The 16,121-nt window shown below is 47.2% G+C and overlaps 1 protein-coding gene across 2 annotated transcripts; it reads left to right on the top strand.

The window, feature by feature from the left end:
* The first annotated feature begins 2,062 nt into the window (after positions 1–2,062).
* On the top strand, positions 2,063–12,321 carry SHOX2 (SHOX homeobox 2). 2 transcript variants are annotated; one of them, XM_065942635.1, is made up of 5 exons: positions 2,063–2,514; positions 5,419–5,627; positions 8,012–8,069; positions 8,385–8,473; positions 10,008–12,321. In XM_065942635.1, exons 1-5 carry the CDS (start codon positions 2,169–2,171, stop codon positions 10,299–10,301), a joined length of 996 nt encoding a protein of 331 aa, XP_065798707.1. In that variant the 5' UTR covers positions 2,063–2,168; the 3' UTR covers positions 10,302–12,321. The 2 variants fall into 2 exon arrangements, with proteins under 2 accessions (XP_065798707.1, XP_065798708.1); XM_065942636.1 differs by having other exon boundaries at positions 10,044–12,319.
* Positions 12,322–16,121: the final 3,800 nt, after the last annotated feature.

A 16,121-nucleotide genomic window follows, 5' to 3' on the forward strand; every position in this document is an offset into this window, starting at 1 on the left:
TGAAAAGTGTAAAAGTAGTGAAAAATAGTGACAGAGTTACATATATTCTAGAAATAGTAACATATTAAGATATAATTGTGTTCTCTTTTTACGAATGCTTTATGTTGCTTTGAAGGAACTTCTCAAATTATCTGTTAACTTTGTGTTGATGCCTTAACCAATGGTTGGAAGATATCAGAATCAAAGTTATATAATTGCTTTTATTTTTACTAAGACTATAAGATCCAAGAAAACGGACAAGTTACCTTTAACATCAGAAAGACTGTATTTAATATTCAGACTATTCAAAAATATTTCCGAAGCCACACTTGAAAAGGTGTGTTTACACATGCAGGTAAATATAACTTTCAATATGTAAGTATCCTTTTTTTCACATGTAAACAGTCTTATGTGAGGGGTATATATACATGGCCACACTTCTCACAACAAGCTTTGTCCTGCACGATACGCATATATGACGCAAGAATTTAGATGTGTCCATCCATATAACAGCTTCCATGAAAGCAGTCCGGGAATATATTTTTAAATCGTAGCGTTAAGTGGAGAGGAGGGATACTTTTCTCCCAGCAAGCATTTTTTTAAAATAGTCCACGATAAATGAAATTAGGTGGGGCACAAACTTAACATCGATTTTTTTTCAAACTCGAAGAAGAATCATCATGATCTTTTCGAAATTAGGAAATTAATTAGAATGCTTCCGGGATTCTAAAGAAGAGTTTCTTGAGTTCATTGTGGGAAGAGTCCCAGTGCAAAGAGTAAGGGAGAAGGGTGAGGGTCCTGAGATCTCAAAGAGGGAACGAAGTCAAACTGTCCTTGATCAAGCGCTAAAGAAACACTTTAAAATGGAACCTGTCAGGGAACAGCTGCTCGGAAAATGTGTTAAACCAACCAGCCAGTGGAGCGAGGTTTGTCGGCAGAGTCGGCATGGTCTGCAGGACGCGAATAATGGGGTGACTCACAAACTCTCTGGGGCGGGGAGCTTGGTGGAGACCCAGGCTCAGCTCTGGCCGCGGGCCGGGAAGCCCCTAAAAAGGAGCTGCGCGGGCCTGAGAAATCGTAAAGGACCCTGACTCGGCAGGGTTGTGAAGCCAGGATGCCAGGCTACAGGGTTTCGGGTCGGCGTTGGGGAGAGCAGGCATGTACGACGGGGATACAGGATCAGGATACGGAAGTGGGGTTCCGGGGTTCTGAGGCAGGGCAGGGCTGCCGGACAGCAATCAGGAGCCGAGCAGTTGCGCTGCACCCTGACGCCTGCGAGGACGCAGGGTCGTCTGCCAGGTCGGGATACCCTACTGACTCCTGGAGCCGCGCACTTGTCAGTTTCCTCTTGGCCACGCCCCGGCGGAATAAGTCCAGCTCCCCAGTGTTTAAGTAAGTCGTGACACCGACGCAAAAATCCACGCCTAATTAAATTAATTAGGGATTCTTGTCAGTCCTGAATTAATGGCCAAGAGCGCAGACGGCCGAGGTATCCGAAAAGCCGGACGGCCTGGGACTGCCTCTTCTCCCCACTCCCTCCGGTCCCCCTTCTCTGTCCTCACACTCCAGCTCCAGCCATCCTGGACTCCAGCCTTAATCAATCTCAATCTCTCTTTCTTTCTCCCTCTCTCTCTCTCTCCCCCTTCTCCCTCTCTCCCCATCACCCCCACCACCTCCCAACCCCCACTCCCCCACCCCCAGGTAGCGGCGCGGGAGCTTCCCGGGAAGGGGCTCCCTCCGAGTTGCGAGGGGAGGTAATTTACTCAGAACAAGGGGCCGCCTTTGCGAAGTATAAATAGTGAGACTTCAAGCGCTGCGTCGCTATCAGATCTGAACTCTCCGCAGGAAGAATTGTCAAAGATCTTAACACTGAACAAGCGCGCTCCGGCAGGGAAGCATCGGTTCCCATTTCCCTCCGGCGGCCCCCGCCCCTTCCCTCTTCCTCCTCTTCCTCCTCCACCTCCTCCTCTTCTTACTTCTTTTTCTCCTTCTCCTCCTCCTCCTCTTTCTTCTTTCTTCTCTTCTTTTTCTTCTTCTCCCCCCTCCCCCTCCCCCACCCCCCCACCCCCTGCCCCATTGATGTGTTGTTATTGGGGGGGCTGGAGCAGTAAAAAAAGAAGAAGGAAAAAAAAGAGCGGGGCTGCTCGGCTGGGAGAGGTTGAGCGCGGGGCTGACGGGCATCGCTGGCGATGGAAGAACTTACGGCGTTCGTCTCGAAGTCTTTTGACCAGAAAGTGAAGGAGAAGAAGGAGGCTATCACGTACCGGGAGGTACTGGAGAGCGGGCCGCTGCGCGGGGCCAAGGAGCCGAGCGGCTGCTCGGAGCCGGGCCGCGACGACCGCAGCAGCCCGGCAGTCCGGGCGGCCGGCGGGGGCGGCGGCGGCGGCGGCGGAGGAGGAGGCGGAGGCGGAGGAGGTGGAGGCGGAGGAGGAGCAGGCGGAGGAGCTGGAGGAGGAGGGCGCTCTCCCGTCCGGGAGCTGGACATGGGCGCCGCCGAGAGAAGCAGGGAGCCGGGCAGCCCGCGGCTCACCGAGGGTAACGGCCCGACCCCCGGCCGCGGTTCCCCTTCCCGCCTTCCCGACTCCTCTCGGGCGGGAGAGGATCCCCAGGCCCGGCGGGGGAGGAGTAGGGGGGCGGACGCGGAGAGGGCCCTTGGACCCCAGCTTTGGAAGCCAGAGTGAGGACGGAGGGGTGGGAGTCCGGTGGTGTGCACGGTCGTGGGTGGGGTCCGAGTGTGTGTGTGTGGGTGTGGGGGTGTGTGTGTGTGGAGGAGGGGGAGCGTGTGGGGTTTGCGCGCGCCCTTCTCCGATGCTCCCGCTACTCCCATTCCACCCAAATGCATTTTCACCAACCGGAGGATGGGCCCCGCCGGACGGCCGGCGGGCGGGTGGGGAAGTTCGGGGGACCCGGCTGCCCAAGTGGGTGCTGGTCGTCACTGGGCCAGGCGGCGGGATTACAGTTAGTATGTAGAGCCGAGTTTGCGGGAGTCCCTTTCCTAGGCCCGAGGGGAGAAAAAAAGAGAGACGGAGAAAGGGGAGAGAGATACGGAGACGGAGATTGATTGGGCTTTCACCCTGGAGTCGCCCCGGGTTTCGCGACTGCCTCTAAGAACCACTCCAACTCCGTGAAGACTCTGGATCCCTGAATCTCAGGGACCAAAACTTCCCATTTTCTTAGAGCTATGAAGGTAGAATGAGGCCGAGGCAGACTGAGGTTCAGGCTGTGCGCTGTTTTCTTTCGGGAGATGCATTAGGCTCCTTTTTTGTTTGTTTGTTTTCCGATATTTACTGTGCGGCATCATCCAGTATTCTGGTTTTGTGGTGGGATAATCCTTTGGTGCCAGCAAAGTGTTTGGAAAAGGCTTTTTCTAAATGGTGGAGCATCCTGTACCAATTCAAAGGAGTTCAACAATAAAATTAATTTGGCATTTGGTGCCTGCAGAAACTGGTGAGCTGCCATATTTTTCCAATTAAGAAAATATGTGACATGCGTAGAATCACATATTTAAGCAAGCAATTAAGTTGTTTATAACGCAGTCTGTTCTTGTTTAGGCCAATAAGTGGAAATTTGGGGGCGAAATGGGGATTATATTAAGTCTATTAATCAACTGGAAATGTGGACATCTTTCTCTTTGAAGCCCCCAAAGTTTGAGGAGCTTCCACTGTGAGCATGAAATAAACAAAGCCTTCTCACCGCTTTGGCAGAATCTGAAGGGTGTGTTTTCATATTTAAATTTCATCACAATATAAATGGAAGTATTTTCCTATTAACTTGGCTTAAGTTTGTGCTACAATATTATCTATTGCTTCCTGGAGGAAGGACACATGCCCGCAAAACGAACTCTTGAGAAATAGATAAGCGGGAAACGCTTAACTTGAATGCCAACCCGGGCTGAGTTCTAGTGGTCTTCTCCCAGACGGGTTACCAAGTAAACATGGAAAGTGGTGGCATAACTGTAAGGCAGTCCGGTGCAGCCTGCCTGGCCTAAGTCCCAAGCTCCGGGCCCTGGGTACACCAGCAGGCCGGATCGCGAATTTAGAGTTAACCCAGGGCAAATGCAGTCTTGGGATTGTTGGTTTCCAAACTCAGGGCAAATAATTTCTCTGCAGCCCGGCTCTTACAGAAATGATTTTTAACACTCATACTGATCAGGATTCTGGACTAGGAAGAACTGTAAAACAGCCTCGATTATTCTAAACTCAGCTTTGGCACCTTAAAAACCCAAGTCTCCGACTCAAGCCCGGAGGATGAAGGTTCCAGAGGGCCTCTTACGTTGATACCAGCTCCCCTGATCAATGCCCCTTGGCCTATATATATATAGCCACATCCTTCTGGTGTCCCTGTATGCTCACGCTTGCGAAGCTTCTATTTCTAAAGGGAGGAGAAGGAAGGGCAGGAAAGTGACAACGGATGTGTGCGAATCTAGAGCAGAAAAATGCATATTTTATTAAACATCCGAGCTCCTGGATGCGTGAAAAGCCTTTGCGCAACCAATAGAAACGGCGGATCGCGAATGTTCCGCTTGAACCTGTTGATCTCTGTGGGTTTCTGCGGTTAGGGTCCAGTCCGCCTTCCCAATGGGGAGGGAGAAGCAGCCGACAGAGGCAGCGGTCTGTGTCGCGGGCCTCCCGAAGCCGGCTTTCTGCCTCTCTCCTTCTGGTCGGGTGTGGGCAGCGAGCCCTCCAGGCCGCCAACATGGCGTGGGTGCCTCTGCTCTGGCGACCGGGATTCGGCGGCGGGGACACGGACTGCCTGGCTGTCCAGGGGCCGTCGGCGCGATTTGGCTCGAGCCCCGGTCTGTACAGAGCGCCCCGGGAAGTGGCTCCCAGCGCGGTGCAGCTCCGGGGGCTTCTCCTCCAGCTGCGACCCAGCAGCCCAATTGTTCCCAAATTGGACCAGCAAGTTTGAGAGAAGACGGGAGGGCCGGCGGCAGCCAGCGCGGGCTGGGAAGGGGTCCGCGCTCCGGGCAGGGCCGGTGTCGGAGCCCGGTCCGTGGCCTCGCCGCCCTCCTCTGCCGGGACCGCGTTCTGTGACCCCCGGGGCGCGGCGCTTTTGGTTTCTGTGCGTGTGTGGGAGAGAGTGAGCGCGCGAGAGAGGGTGAGTGGAATTGGCCTGTGTTCGCGGGGGAGGGCAGGGGACGGTGGGGTGCAGAGCGAGAAGGTGAACTGAGGCCGCGGTTGTGAAAGGGGCTGGGTGGGTGAATGCCCCACCTTGCCCGCGGGCAGCCACCCCAGCTCATATTTTCGCATCTCCGGGATCCTCTTCCTCTCAGCGGGGTGAGGGCCTGGACAGGAACTCCGGGAGGGGGCAGAATCCGCCATCCTTCTGGAGGCAAATCTGCTCACGGTATTTGCTGTGTTTTTGTCTCTGTGTGTGTGTGTGTTGCTGTGTGTGCGCGTGGACATATGCGTATGGCCCTGTTCGTGGTACCCCCTCCAGTGTCCCCGGAGCTGAAGGATCGCAAAGAGGATGCGAAAGGGATGGAGGACGAAGGCCAGACCAAAATCAAGCAGAGGCGAAGTCGGACCAATTTCACCCTGGAACAACTCAACGAGCTGGAGAGGCTTTTTGATGAGACCCACTACCCGGACGCCTTCATGCGTGAAGAACTGAGCCAACGGCTGGGGCTGTCCGAGGCCCGAGTGCAGGTATCCGGCTGTGAGCAGCTCGCCGGGAGCGGAGAGGGGGGCATGCCTGGGGTTGGAGAGTCGCTTGAGGTACACACGATGAGTGTGCGTGTTCAAGTGTCTGGAGTGAGGTGAGAAGGGAAGAAAAGTCTTTGCTAGAGGTCTTATTTTCCAAAGAACATCTTAGTCTTAAAGCCTTCCCGGGCTCCCCTCCACCCCATACCAACATATGTTCCCAGCAGAAGAAAGCTTTGCTGGGCTTGCTCCCAGGGTTTCTATAAACCACACCCCCCTCGCCTCACAATGCCTTTAATGTGGTTTAATCCTAATGGGCCTACTTTTATAAGCCTCAAAAAAAATCCCACAGAAATCGTTTTATCTTCTGGATGCTTTAAAAGTTACAACGAACATTTTGTTCGCCCGAGTTGGGTTTCCTTGAGGGTCTGCTCTGGGATCTAGGTTTGCCAGGCGGATATGCCAATTAGGTTTATAGATGTACAGACTATAAAGAAAATTAGCAACTGTTAAGTGCAGAATTTTACAGTCTGCCGTTAGCGGTCGATCTCAAACTGTGTGTGAAATAGCGGAGAAACTATTTTGCATTTGGTCACTCTTTCTTTGTTCTCTCACTTAACCAGGGAGGCAAACCTGAATCAGAAACTTGATTTTAAAACAACCAACATATCTTAATATTGACATTTCCAAAGTCTGATCCCAGCAAGTGCCACACTCAGTGAAGTTAGTATTGGAGCAGATTTTCTTTACTGGTTGTGGGGGTGAATGTAATGGCAAAAGTAGGCTTTGGGAGCACTTAAGGGAAAAAAATTATATACATACCTGCATACATATCCTTTTAGTTTTATGGAAAACGAATTTAAATGTTTCAGGTTTTATTTCCACTCAAATAATAAAATAGGAGAAAATGATGGTCATTATTTGTTTGAACACATGGAGCAGTTTTAGGCCTGAACATCTGCAGCTGTTACAAAGTATCACTGTAACAGATACTCCCTGGGTCTCTGGGCGCAGAGACCACCATCTGCAGCGAACTATGCAATTCTTATGGGGCTTCCCCGCATCTTGTAATAGGATCAGGACAAAAACAGAGCAGTCCCCTTAAAGGGGAAAAGTAATAATAGGCTGCCTTGGTCACCACAGCATCAAGAGCAGAGCCTTCCTTTTTAAGCCTGTCCTACTTTGCTCTGTGTACTGAGGTCTCTAGAGGCTTAGAAACCCCTTAAAGACATGATGATAATTATTACAGTTGTGAGCATTAGTATATCAGTTCCAACTCTTCTAGGGGAAAAAAGAGGCAAGAAGCCTCAGGCCATGTGAGGTACACAAAGAATGCCACCCTGGCATGAAATCTACCCTTCTATTACACTAAATGGCAGGGGAATTTTTGAAGATTTACATTGACTGTGACACTTGCTTTCAAAAACAAGAAAAAACCTCTGAAGCAGTATTTTGCTTTCATGTTTTTAAACATAAACTTGCGAATCAGTCAATATGCCATATTATTGGAACATAATGCTGTGTTATTGGCGTATAAAAGCAAGCTTTGTTTGTATTTCTTAAAATCTGCCATACTGCTTCTAAAAGTTGGCAAGTTTACCTAAGAAGGTAGTGTCTGGGAGAAGATATTATCCAGAATTACATGATTCATACCCCACTCCCATTTCACAGAATGCTCTTTTTTCTTGTAATAAATGAACTTTATTGCTGGTATTTATTTTTCTCATATTTTAATTTAAATTTTGATCTACCTTCTGGATACTTCTCTACTACTGTAACTGCAGTCAGCAACTTTTTCTATAGAAGCAAATTAGATTATCATGATAATGGCATAATTATTCTGCTACCAGGTTACACTCTGCTGCACAGAGGAAGAGAGAAATTCTAAACTTCTTTGTAGTGAGGCTTTTATAACACTAATTACCTCTTCCCCCACTCTTATCTCCCCACCCCCAAGGAAAAAAAAAATAACAGAGTCACTATTTGCTTTGGTGTTTGGTTTTTCTTGAAGATGAAGCTAATTAATATTACAGGCTCTTAATGAGCACATTTTTCTCAGGTCTTACTGGGCAAACATCTAAACCCATTATCACTTTAGTATCAGATATCAGGGCGAGTTTTAGGCCTTGGGGACTCTAATTGTGGAAACATGAAAACAGAACTTGAGTTATTTATCAAGAAACAATATATCTTGCAAAAGTATAGGAATATTTTTGTCATTCATTTATGATTTTAACTTTGGAAATTAAGATTGTTGTATATAATTCAAAGACTGCTGTATCTTCCATTCCTTGCCTGAAACACTACTCTTTCTTTGTCATACTCCTGTAAGTTAAAAAAAATTTTTGAGTCATATCACCTAGATTTTATTTTTTACCCCCCAATTTTAGGTTTGGTTTCAAAATCGAAGAGCTAAATGTAGAAAGCAAGAAAATCAACTTCATAAAGGTATGCTTCTCAGACAAAGAACATTTGATACTCTAAATTAAAAGAGTATTAGGGAATACTGTTATTATGAAGACAGAAAAAAACCTTCTCAAAGATAACTGTGGTCCTTATTTTAAAATCTACCCTGAAGGCAGTTAGTGAGAGTCCTAAAATTTGAGAGTAAATTACATTGATTTTAATTCTGGCAACAGTTTAGGAAGATACCAGTCCAGTTCCAAAGGAAATAGTTCTATCTTGGTACCATTTGAAACCTCGGGAGAAAGTGCTGAACATGTTAACCTCACTTTATTTTGTTTTGTTCCCCATTTTTCACAGGCGTCCTCATAGGGGCTGCCAGCCAATTTGAAGCTTGTAGAGTAGCACCCTACGTCAATGTAGGTGCTTTAAGGATGCCATTTCAGCAGGCAAGTACAACCCAGTTTTAACCTGTTTTTAACTGTAAAAAGACCTGGATATTTGCTTGAACTATTGAACATCCCCTTTCTCTGAGCTCTAATATGGGTGTACAGTTAGAGAATCAATTCTGAGTTGATATAGAGGACACACTCCCATTTAAAAACCTATACAGTGTCAGAGGCCTACATGCTTAGTCCTTTCTGTCCTCATGGGAAACCTGCAATGCCTGAGGGCAGCAACTGGTCCTTTAAAAATGCACTAAAGATTGCACTTGGGGAAAGGAAGGGAAAAGCCTTTTGATTAAAATTTTGTCAGCTCCAATACAAAGGTTAGTCCTAAGGTATTTCTGAGGCAACTCTGTAAATATTTTTTGAGGTATTTTCTGCCTCTTAGTCACATTAAGTATCTCTGACCAAATAAATAAATAAATAAAATACTACCAGTTAAGACTTGATTTTTTTTTTTTTAAGTTGCAAACCTTCATCTCTAGTGGAGAGGAAAACATTGATCTTCCCAGGGACACCTTGCCAATGCAAACCGTTTCTTAGCCATAAAGAAACCTTTAAGACTACATTTTAAAAGTACAGCCTGCAACAATGATTTAATCCTAGGATATCCCAGGGCTCTGAACTCCCCATTCTCCAAGCCTAAGGGTGCAACCCATTCCCAACCAGTATCAGACATTCCCCACCCTTGGCCAGGGCTCTTGCTAGATAGGACTATGAAGTCATGAATTAACTCTAAGTTGCCAGTCCCTGATCAGAAGAGATACCTGAGTGTGCCCGTATATTGAGCGTTAATGCGTTAATGTTAATGAGGTCTTAGCTCTTGGCACCACTGGATTCTAGTATCCTGATGCTAGGCATCTGAAGCAGGAGAGAATGACTGGAGAGAGAGGGGGATCTTAAGAGAAGACCCTTACTACTCAGAAGGTGATCTCTGAGTCTGCAGCATCAGTACCATTTGGGAGATTGTTAGAAAGCAAGATTCTCTGAGCCTGACTAGACCTTCTGAATCAGAGTCTACATTTTAACAAGATCCCAGTGTAATTTTAATAGTAGTAAAGTTTAGGAGTACTAAAAAGTACCAGTTGTGATGAAGATGCAGTAACCTCTCTAAGTGACATTTTTTCTCTCTAAGTGACATTTTTTAAGTTTTGTAGTTTGCTTATTGGTACTTTAGCAGTGGGTTAAGAGGTGTATGACAGCACCGAATGAGGAGGGTAAGGACGCTCACCCCATCATCTATCCAATATACCTTGTTATTTTGAGGGGAGTGATGTATTAGTACAATAGCATCGTTGCCCTCTGACCAACCCAGCTCCTAAGGGGGCGGCCACAGTCGCCGCAGATGGGAGTCACTGGGTCTCAGGGGGATAAGCCACTCTGAGTGAGCTGCAGAATACTCAGGGGCACTGGAGTATCCCAGATTCAGTAACAAAGTGAGGCCAGCTAACCGTCCGTTTCCCGTCCCCTGCCCCAGCCTTCCCCGAGCTAAGCTGGACGCCGTTAATGCTCTGTTTCTATTCTGTTGTCACCCTAGGATAGTCATTGCAACGTGACGCCCTTGTCCTTTCAGGTTCAGGCGCAGCTGCAGCTGGACAGCGCCGTGGCGCACGCGCACCACCACCTGCACCCGCACCTGGCCGCGCACGCGCCCTACATGATGTTCCCGGCGCCGCCCTTCGGACTGCCGCTCGCCACGCTGGCTGCAGACTCAGCATCTGCCGCCTCCGTCGTGGCTGCCGCTGCTGCTGCCAAGACTACCAGCAAGAACTCCAGCATCGCGGATCTCAGACTGAAAGCCAAAAAGCACGCGGCCGCCCTGGGTCTGTGACGGCAACGCCAGCGCCAGGGTCGCGCCTGCAGCACGGCGCGCAGCCTGCATGCCCTGCGAGCCCCGCTGCTTCTCTGTTACCTGCCCCGACCTCGGAATCGAGCCTCCTTCTGCCCCGCCGATGGCCCCTTGCACCCTTCTGCATTCCGGACTCGGAGAGCAGCACCCGGGATCCCAAGAAGGGCACCAGCTTCGTGGCTCCTGACCATTCACCTGTCTAGGGGCCTAGAATTTGGCTTTGTAGGGATGGGTTTGGGAAGTCTGAAGAGTGCTGGGACAGTGACGTGTGGCTTACGGTAAAACTGCAACGGTGGACTTTTGCGTAGAAATGAAAATCTTGTTAATAAAAAATGAGGGGGAAACTGTAGAAAAAACAAACCAGAGAGAAAAAGAGAAAGGGAACTTATTGCTATTCAGCAGAAGCTGAAATCGGAGAACCAAGGAATAAAAAAGAAAAAAATATTTTGTACATTAAAAAATATGGAAAAATAACCGGGACAAATCTCGAGATAATTGGGGCGGGAGTTACCAACTTAAAGTGTATGGGTTTTTTTTTTTTTTTTTTTTTTCTTTTTTTTAATGGGCTAAGAAGGCAAAACAGAAGGAAGAGGTATACTTATTTAAAGAATAAGATGAAAAAAAAATACGCAGCTGGGAAGTTCACAGGTTTTGAAACTGACCTTTTTCTGCGAAGTTCACTTTAATACAAGAAATTTGATAAGAGAGGCGGGCCTCCTTTTACGTTGAATCAGATGCTTTGAGTTAAAAACCACCACGTATGGAAGAGCAAGAAGAGGGAAGACAGTATAAAAACAAGGAGATTAAAAAAAAATGATATCAATACAAAAATGATAACCACAGACAATGATTTCTCTGAGAAATTGTTACGGCAGAACTGTCCAGACTGCTGACAGTAGAGTCCAGTTTGCATGTTACTTGTATTCCATTGATGGTGTCTCCCCCCTCCCGCTTTACTCACACGCACTTAACTCCATTTTCATTTTCGGTATGAAACACAATACCCAAAGCATCTGAAAATTGATATATATTTCTATCTATATATATTTTTTGTCCCATGTTTAATCCTGGGGGGATAAAAGAAAAAAGTTTGAAGGGCAAAAAAGTTACACTCTGATTGTCCCAAGACGACAGAGGCAAGTAGAAAATGTGGGGAAAAGAAATGAGAAATGATGAAGGTACAGCGCCTCACGTGGTGCCTGATACACAGTGGGCGGTCAAGGAGTCCCCCTCTCCCCTTCTTGTATGCCCTCCCGCAGATTTCCTGAAGTCCTGTTTGAGGACCCTGCTTTATTTCCCCCTCTCAATCCCATCACACTCACTTTAAACAACACCCAGCTAGATACAGGCACTAAGTTTGTGTAAAATATGTTGATACACACGAGCAAAGTTTATTTTGGCTATAATGTGTGAACTAATGGTTGACTTTCAACATTTGCATTTTATCTCACAAAGGTGTATATTCAAATATTTTTTTTGTTTGTCTCAATTCATGTAGCTATTTAAACTGGGGTACCCTGGACTGAGCAATCTGTATCCCAATTCTTTTAAAAGTCTCCTTAGTTGTTTTTTTTTTTTTTTTAATCCCTTCTAATTTACAAGAAAGAGGAAAAGCTCTTTTAGCTGAACTTTGGTATGCGGTTGAGCTTTGTAACTATTTGTTCTCCATGAAAACAAAATTATTTATATTTGCCATATTTTTTCTAGTGTATTAAGTTATTTTAAACAAAAGAAGATGCTGTTATTTCATGACGTGTTGTCGGTACAAAATGTTTTGGTCTCACCTCTGTTAAACCTTTTAAATAAGTGCCAAGTTATTAATTGAAAGACACTTTGCGATCAATTGAATGAAAATAGTATTGTTTCATTTGATGGGGTTCGCGTCATCTTTATTCCTGTTACTATTAAACTATCCAGGATAGTCGTTCCTTCTTCCTTTTTGATGAATATGTATCTCTCTCGACTATCTCTACTCAGCTTGGAAAAGAGCTTGCCTCTGCTCCTATGTGCGGCAATCAAGGGGCGGTGAGGATGACTCTCTCTAGCGCTGAGCGAAACTCCCCTTCTCCTGCCCCGTTTTATCCACCCAGTGAAGAAACCGGGTTGATTTTACATTAAATCAATAAAGGAACAGATACTATGTAAAATGACATAGAATAGAATTATCTCCTTCCCTAAAACGGACTCTTGTTCTTCATTTTGCTGCACTTCCACCCTTGAGGTTCACTTAGGGAACATTTTGGGAAGGAAGGAAAGCGTGGTCCCGCGGTGCGAAATCCACCTGGGTTAATTGTTACAAAACACTCAGTCCCAGGTCGCCGACCCTACCCCGGAGTCGGCGGCGGTCTGGAAGTAGGCTAAGAGCCGCGAGGCGGGGCGGGGGCGGCGGGGAGGGCGGGTCCCCCTGCCTCCCACTTCAGTTTAGCTCTTTGGCTCAAACAGAGTCTTCGTTAAATTTATGAAAAGGTAGCAGCTAGGATCGTATTTAGGAAAAGCCGGGTTCTAGCCGTTTGTAGGGTACCAAGGAGCCCTCACCCGTCCCCTCTCCCAGAAGAAACCTCACTACTTAAGCCCGGAGGCGCTGCCTATTTGGGGGTAGATGGGGACCGTGAAGACCCGGGACAGGACCTTCTCTTCGTTTCTCACTCGGGCTCCTGGGATAAGGGACACCCTTCGACAAAACTGAGGGTTCCCCGTGTGTCCCCTGGGGCCCCCTCGGGGGCGGAGGACGCGTAGAGGAGACCCTCCGTGCGACAAAGCCCCGCGTCCTCGGGTGGCGCTCCTGCCGCCCGCACCCGGCCCTCTCCCGGGTTGAGCTCGCACTCAAAGCTGTTACTCTGCGTAGACGTGGGTGATAATAGCCTTCAAAGACCACTGAACGGGACTTGCGCCGTGTTCAGCGCTCAGGCCTTGCGGGTCTTCTACTTGACAAGCGTCCCTAGTTTTCATAATAAACATCTGCTTGGGGGCGGGGTGGGCTTTGAAGCCGCCGCGCCGCCTGCCTGGGCTGGTGGCCTCCGGCGAGCTCCCGTCGGCTCTGGAGCCCAGGGTCCAAACGGGCAGGCTCCACGCTCCAACCCTAATGCAGCCACCGACGCGGGCTCGGACGCTTCCAGAGGCACCCGAGGGAGGCCGGAGGTCACGGGAGAACTTGGGGCCAGGGTCCGCGGTCCCGTCCGGGGCCTAGCCGGCCCCTACAACTGCGCTCCGGGAGCCTGAGGTCAAAGGAGGCGCTGCGCCCGGGCCCAGGCCGGCGGGGCGCCCGGCCCCAGCCAAGGAGCGCGGCAGCGCGGCCTACGTCGGCTGGAACGTTTCGGGCCGCCGGCGCCGGGTGGGCTGAGTGCCGAGCCCGCGGGATCGGGTCCTCGAGGGAGCGCGGCCGGCCGAGGAGCCCGCGGCCGCAGCCCCAGTGGGCGAGAAAAAGCGAGGTCAAAGTTTCTCGGCCCCGTCGGCGGTGCCCGAGCCTGGCGCGGCCTGGGGGACCTGCGTCAGGGGCGCCGGCGGCCTCCTCCCGCGCCTCCCGCGTCCGCTCTCCCGAGGCCCAGCGGGTACCGAGGCCACCTTTCCTTTCCCGTCGGGGTCGGTCCCTCGGGGGTCCAGCCTCCCACTGGGGCTCGCGCAGAGCCCGCTTTGCGGAGCGCCGCGGCCCAAACGCCTGGATGTGTGAACCCCGAGTTCCCAACCCCGTGTTTCCAGGCCACTCTGAGAAGGGGGCCGAAGAAAGCTTCACAATAAAGTCTGCCCAATGTGTGTCGTTTTGGTCCAAACTCAATAATAATCGTAATAAACAATTAAAATTTCCCGCAATTGTCCCCCAGATCTTAAGGATGTGCAGACTTCCCAAGCTATAAAATCTCTGATTAAGGAAAACTGAATTAAAAGAGTTTACTCAAAACATCATTAAAGACCCTATAATACAGGAGGCCCACTGAGATCCGAGGCCTTAGCTTGAAGCTGAACTGATAAATATCTATTTTGAGTTTTTCCCCAGATTCATAACTTTTTAGATCCTCAGATGGTAATACTTTAGCATAATACAATACTCAAATTTCGGAACTATTTTGATTTCTGAAAAATGCCTTTTTGGCTTCAGTGACATGGGATCCTGTTATTTTTTCACAAATTCAGTTTACATCGTAAATTGCAAACATTTGCAATCAGATCTCAAGATTGTTTATTTTATGTAACCTCAAGCACTTGACTATGTTAAACACCAGCACAAAAAGTCTGTGAAATCAGTTTAATGTGTGTGAGGGAATTAAAGGATCACTCCTTTTCATCACACAAACAAAGCATTTAAGATGTTTTGATTGTCAGTCTCCCAATTTTTAAAGTCTTACAATTGACTATTAATTTTAGAGTCATTCTGTGCAAAAATAATTACTAAAGTTATATCCTGCTTTAATTAAATGTTTCTGGGCAGAAGAAAATGGTATTATTATTCTACATTGGGAAATGGGTGATTGTTTTTAATGTTATATTATTTTTAAATCATTTTAGTTCAAATATAAACAAAGTCTGCTAATTCCGAGGGGGAAAGGCCTGCAATGGTTTCTTAACATGCTGTTAGAACAGTTAGTCAAAGTGCATTAAAGCAATGTCACAAACCCAGAAATAATAAATATGTCATTCTAATGAGAGTGTTAACTTATGGATAATTTATTCAAGGTAGTTTTTACATTTCACATGGAATCTCTTATTATGACCTGCCTGAGTACTATGATGCTTGTTCTTCAAAATCTAATTTATATAGGCTTGAGGTATACATAATTCATAACTCCTGTTGATATATGTATACACACCCCGAATTTTAAACCTTTACAATATGTTTGCATGTTTACCAGCATGTTTTCAGGACATCTGGAATAAAAATGTAAGAAGTGTTCAACATTACACGGAAAGCATGTGTGAAGAAAAAGTAGTTGAAAATTAACAGTTAAAAAGGATTAGATACATTTCAAGCTAAGATACAGAGTGAACACTGAAATATTTCAGACAGGGAACATTCTTGAATAAGAAATATGAAAATCTCCAGGAAAGACTTACAGATGTGAGCTTATAACACTTCTGATACCTAGGTAATCCTTTCATGTCTCTAATTCATAAAACAAAAAATCCTCAAGTCTTGAGGTATTTTGTTTTGGGTATTTTATGTGTCAGTCAAACTAACCATCGCATATGCCTTCAGTACAGGAAAATTTAGTGTAGTACGTGGAGTTCTGTTGGCATGAGGAAAGGTTTTAGAATATAACCAAATAAATCACATGGGGAGGAGTAAACACACTTTTATCCCCCTTGTTGAACAACAGATCACATGTCTTGACTAAAGATCTTTGTAGATTCTTATTCAGGCAGAACAGTGCAGAATAAGTTAAGGGCACAGACATGGAGTCAGACTTCCTGTATTCGAAACTCACTGCTGCCATTTACTACTCCTGTGATTTAGAATTAGTTCATCTCTGTGTTTCTCCATTTTCCCATCTGTAAAATGGAGATAAAAGCAGCATTTATTGTGTAGGGATGCCTGGAGAATTAAATAAGTTAGTATTTGTAAAGAACAGTGCCTTCCACTTATATGTACTAGCACTGTATAATACTTATTTTAACACACAATGGATATCTCTCCACTATTTATTTATAAGGCTACGCATTTCCAAAGAAGGTTCAGTTTCCAAAAATAGGGCAACAGGCCCCACATGTGCCGTACGGCTGAATTCAGATGCATTTAATGTGTCTGAACACCTTCAAGCAAGTGCATTTAGCACACGCTCCCTAGGACTAAGGCCGATAGGCATAAGTCCT

This window comes from Muntiacus reevesi, chromosome 8 (genome assembly GCF_963930625.1).
Source record: "Muntiacus reevesi chromosome 8, mMunRee1.1, whole genome shotgun sequence".
Taxonomy (NCBI): Eukaryota; Metazoa; Chordata; class Mammalia; order Artiodactyla; family Cervidae; genus Muntiacus; species Muntiacus reevesi.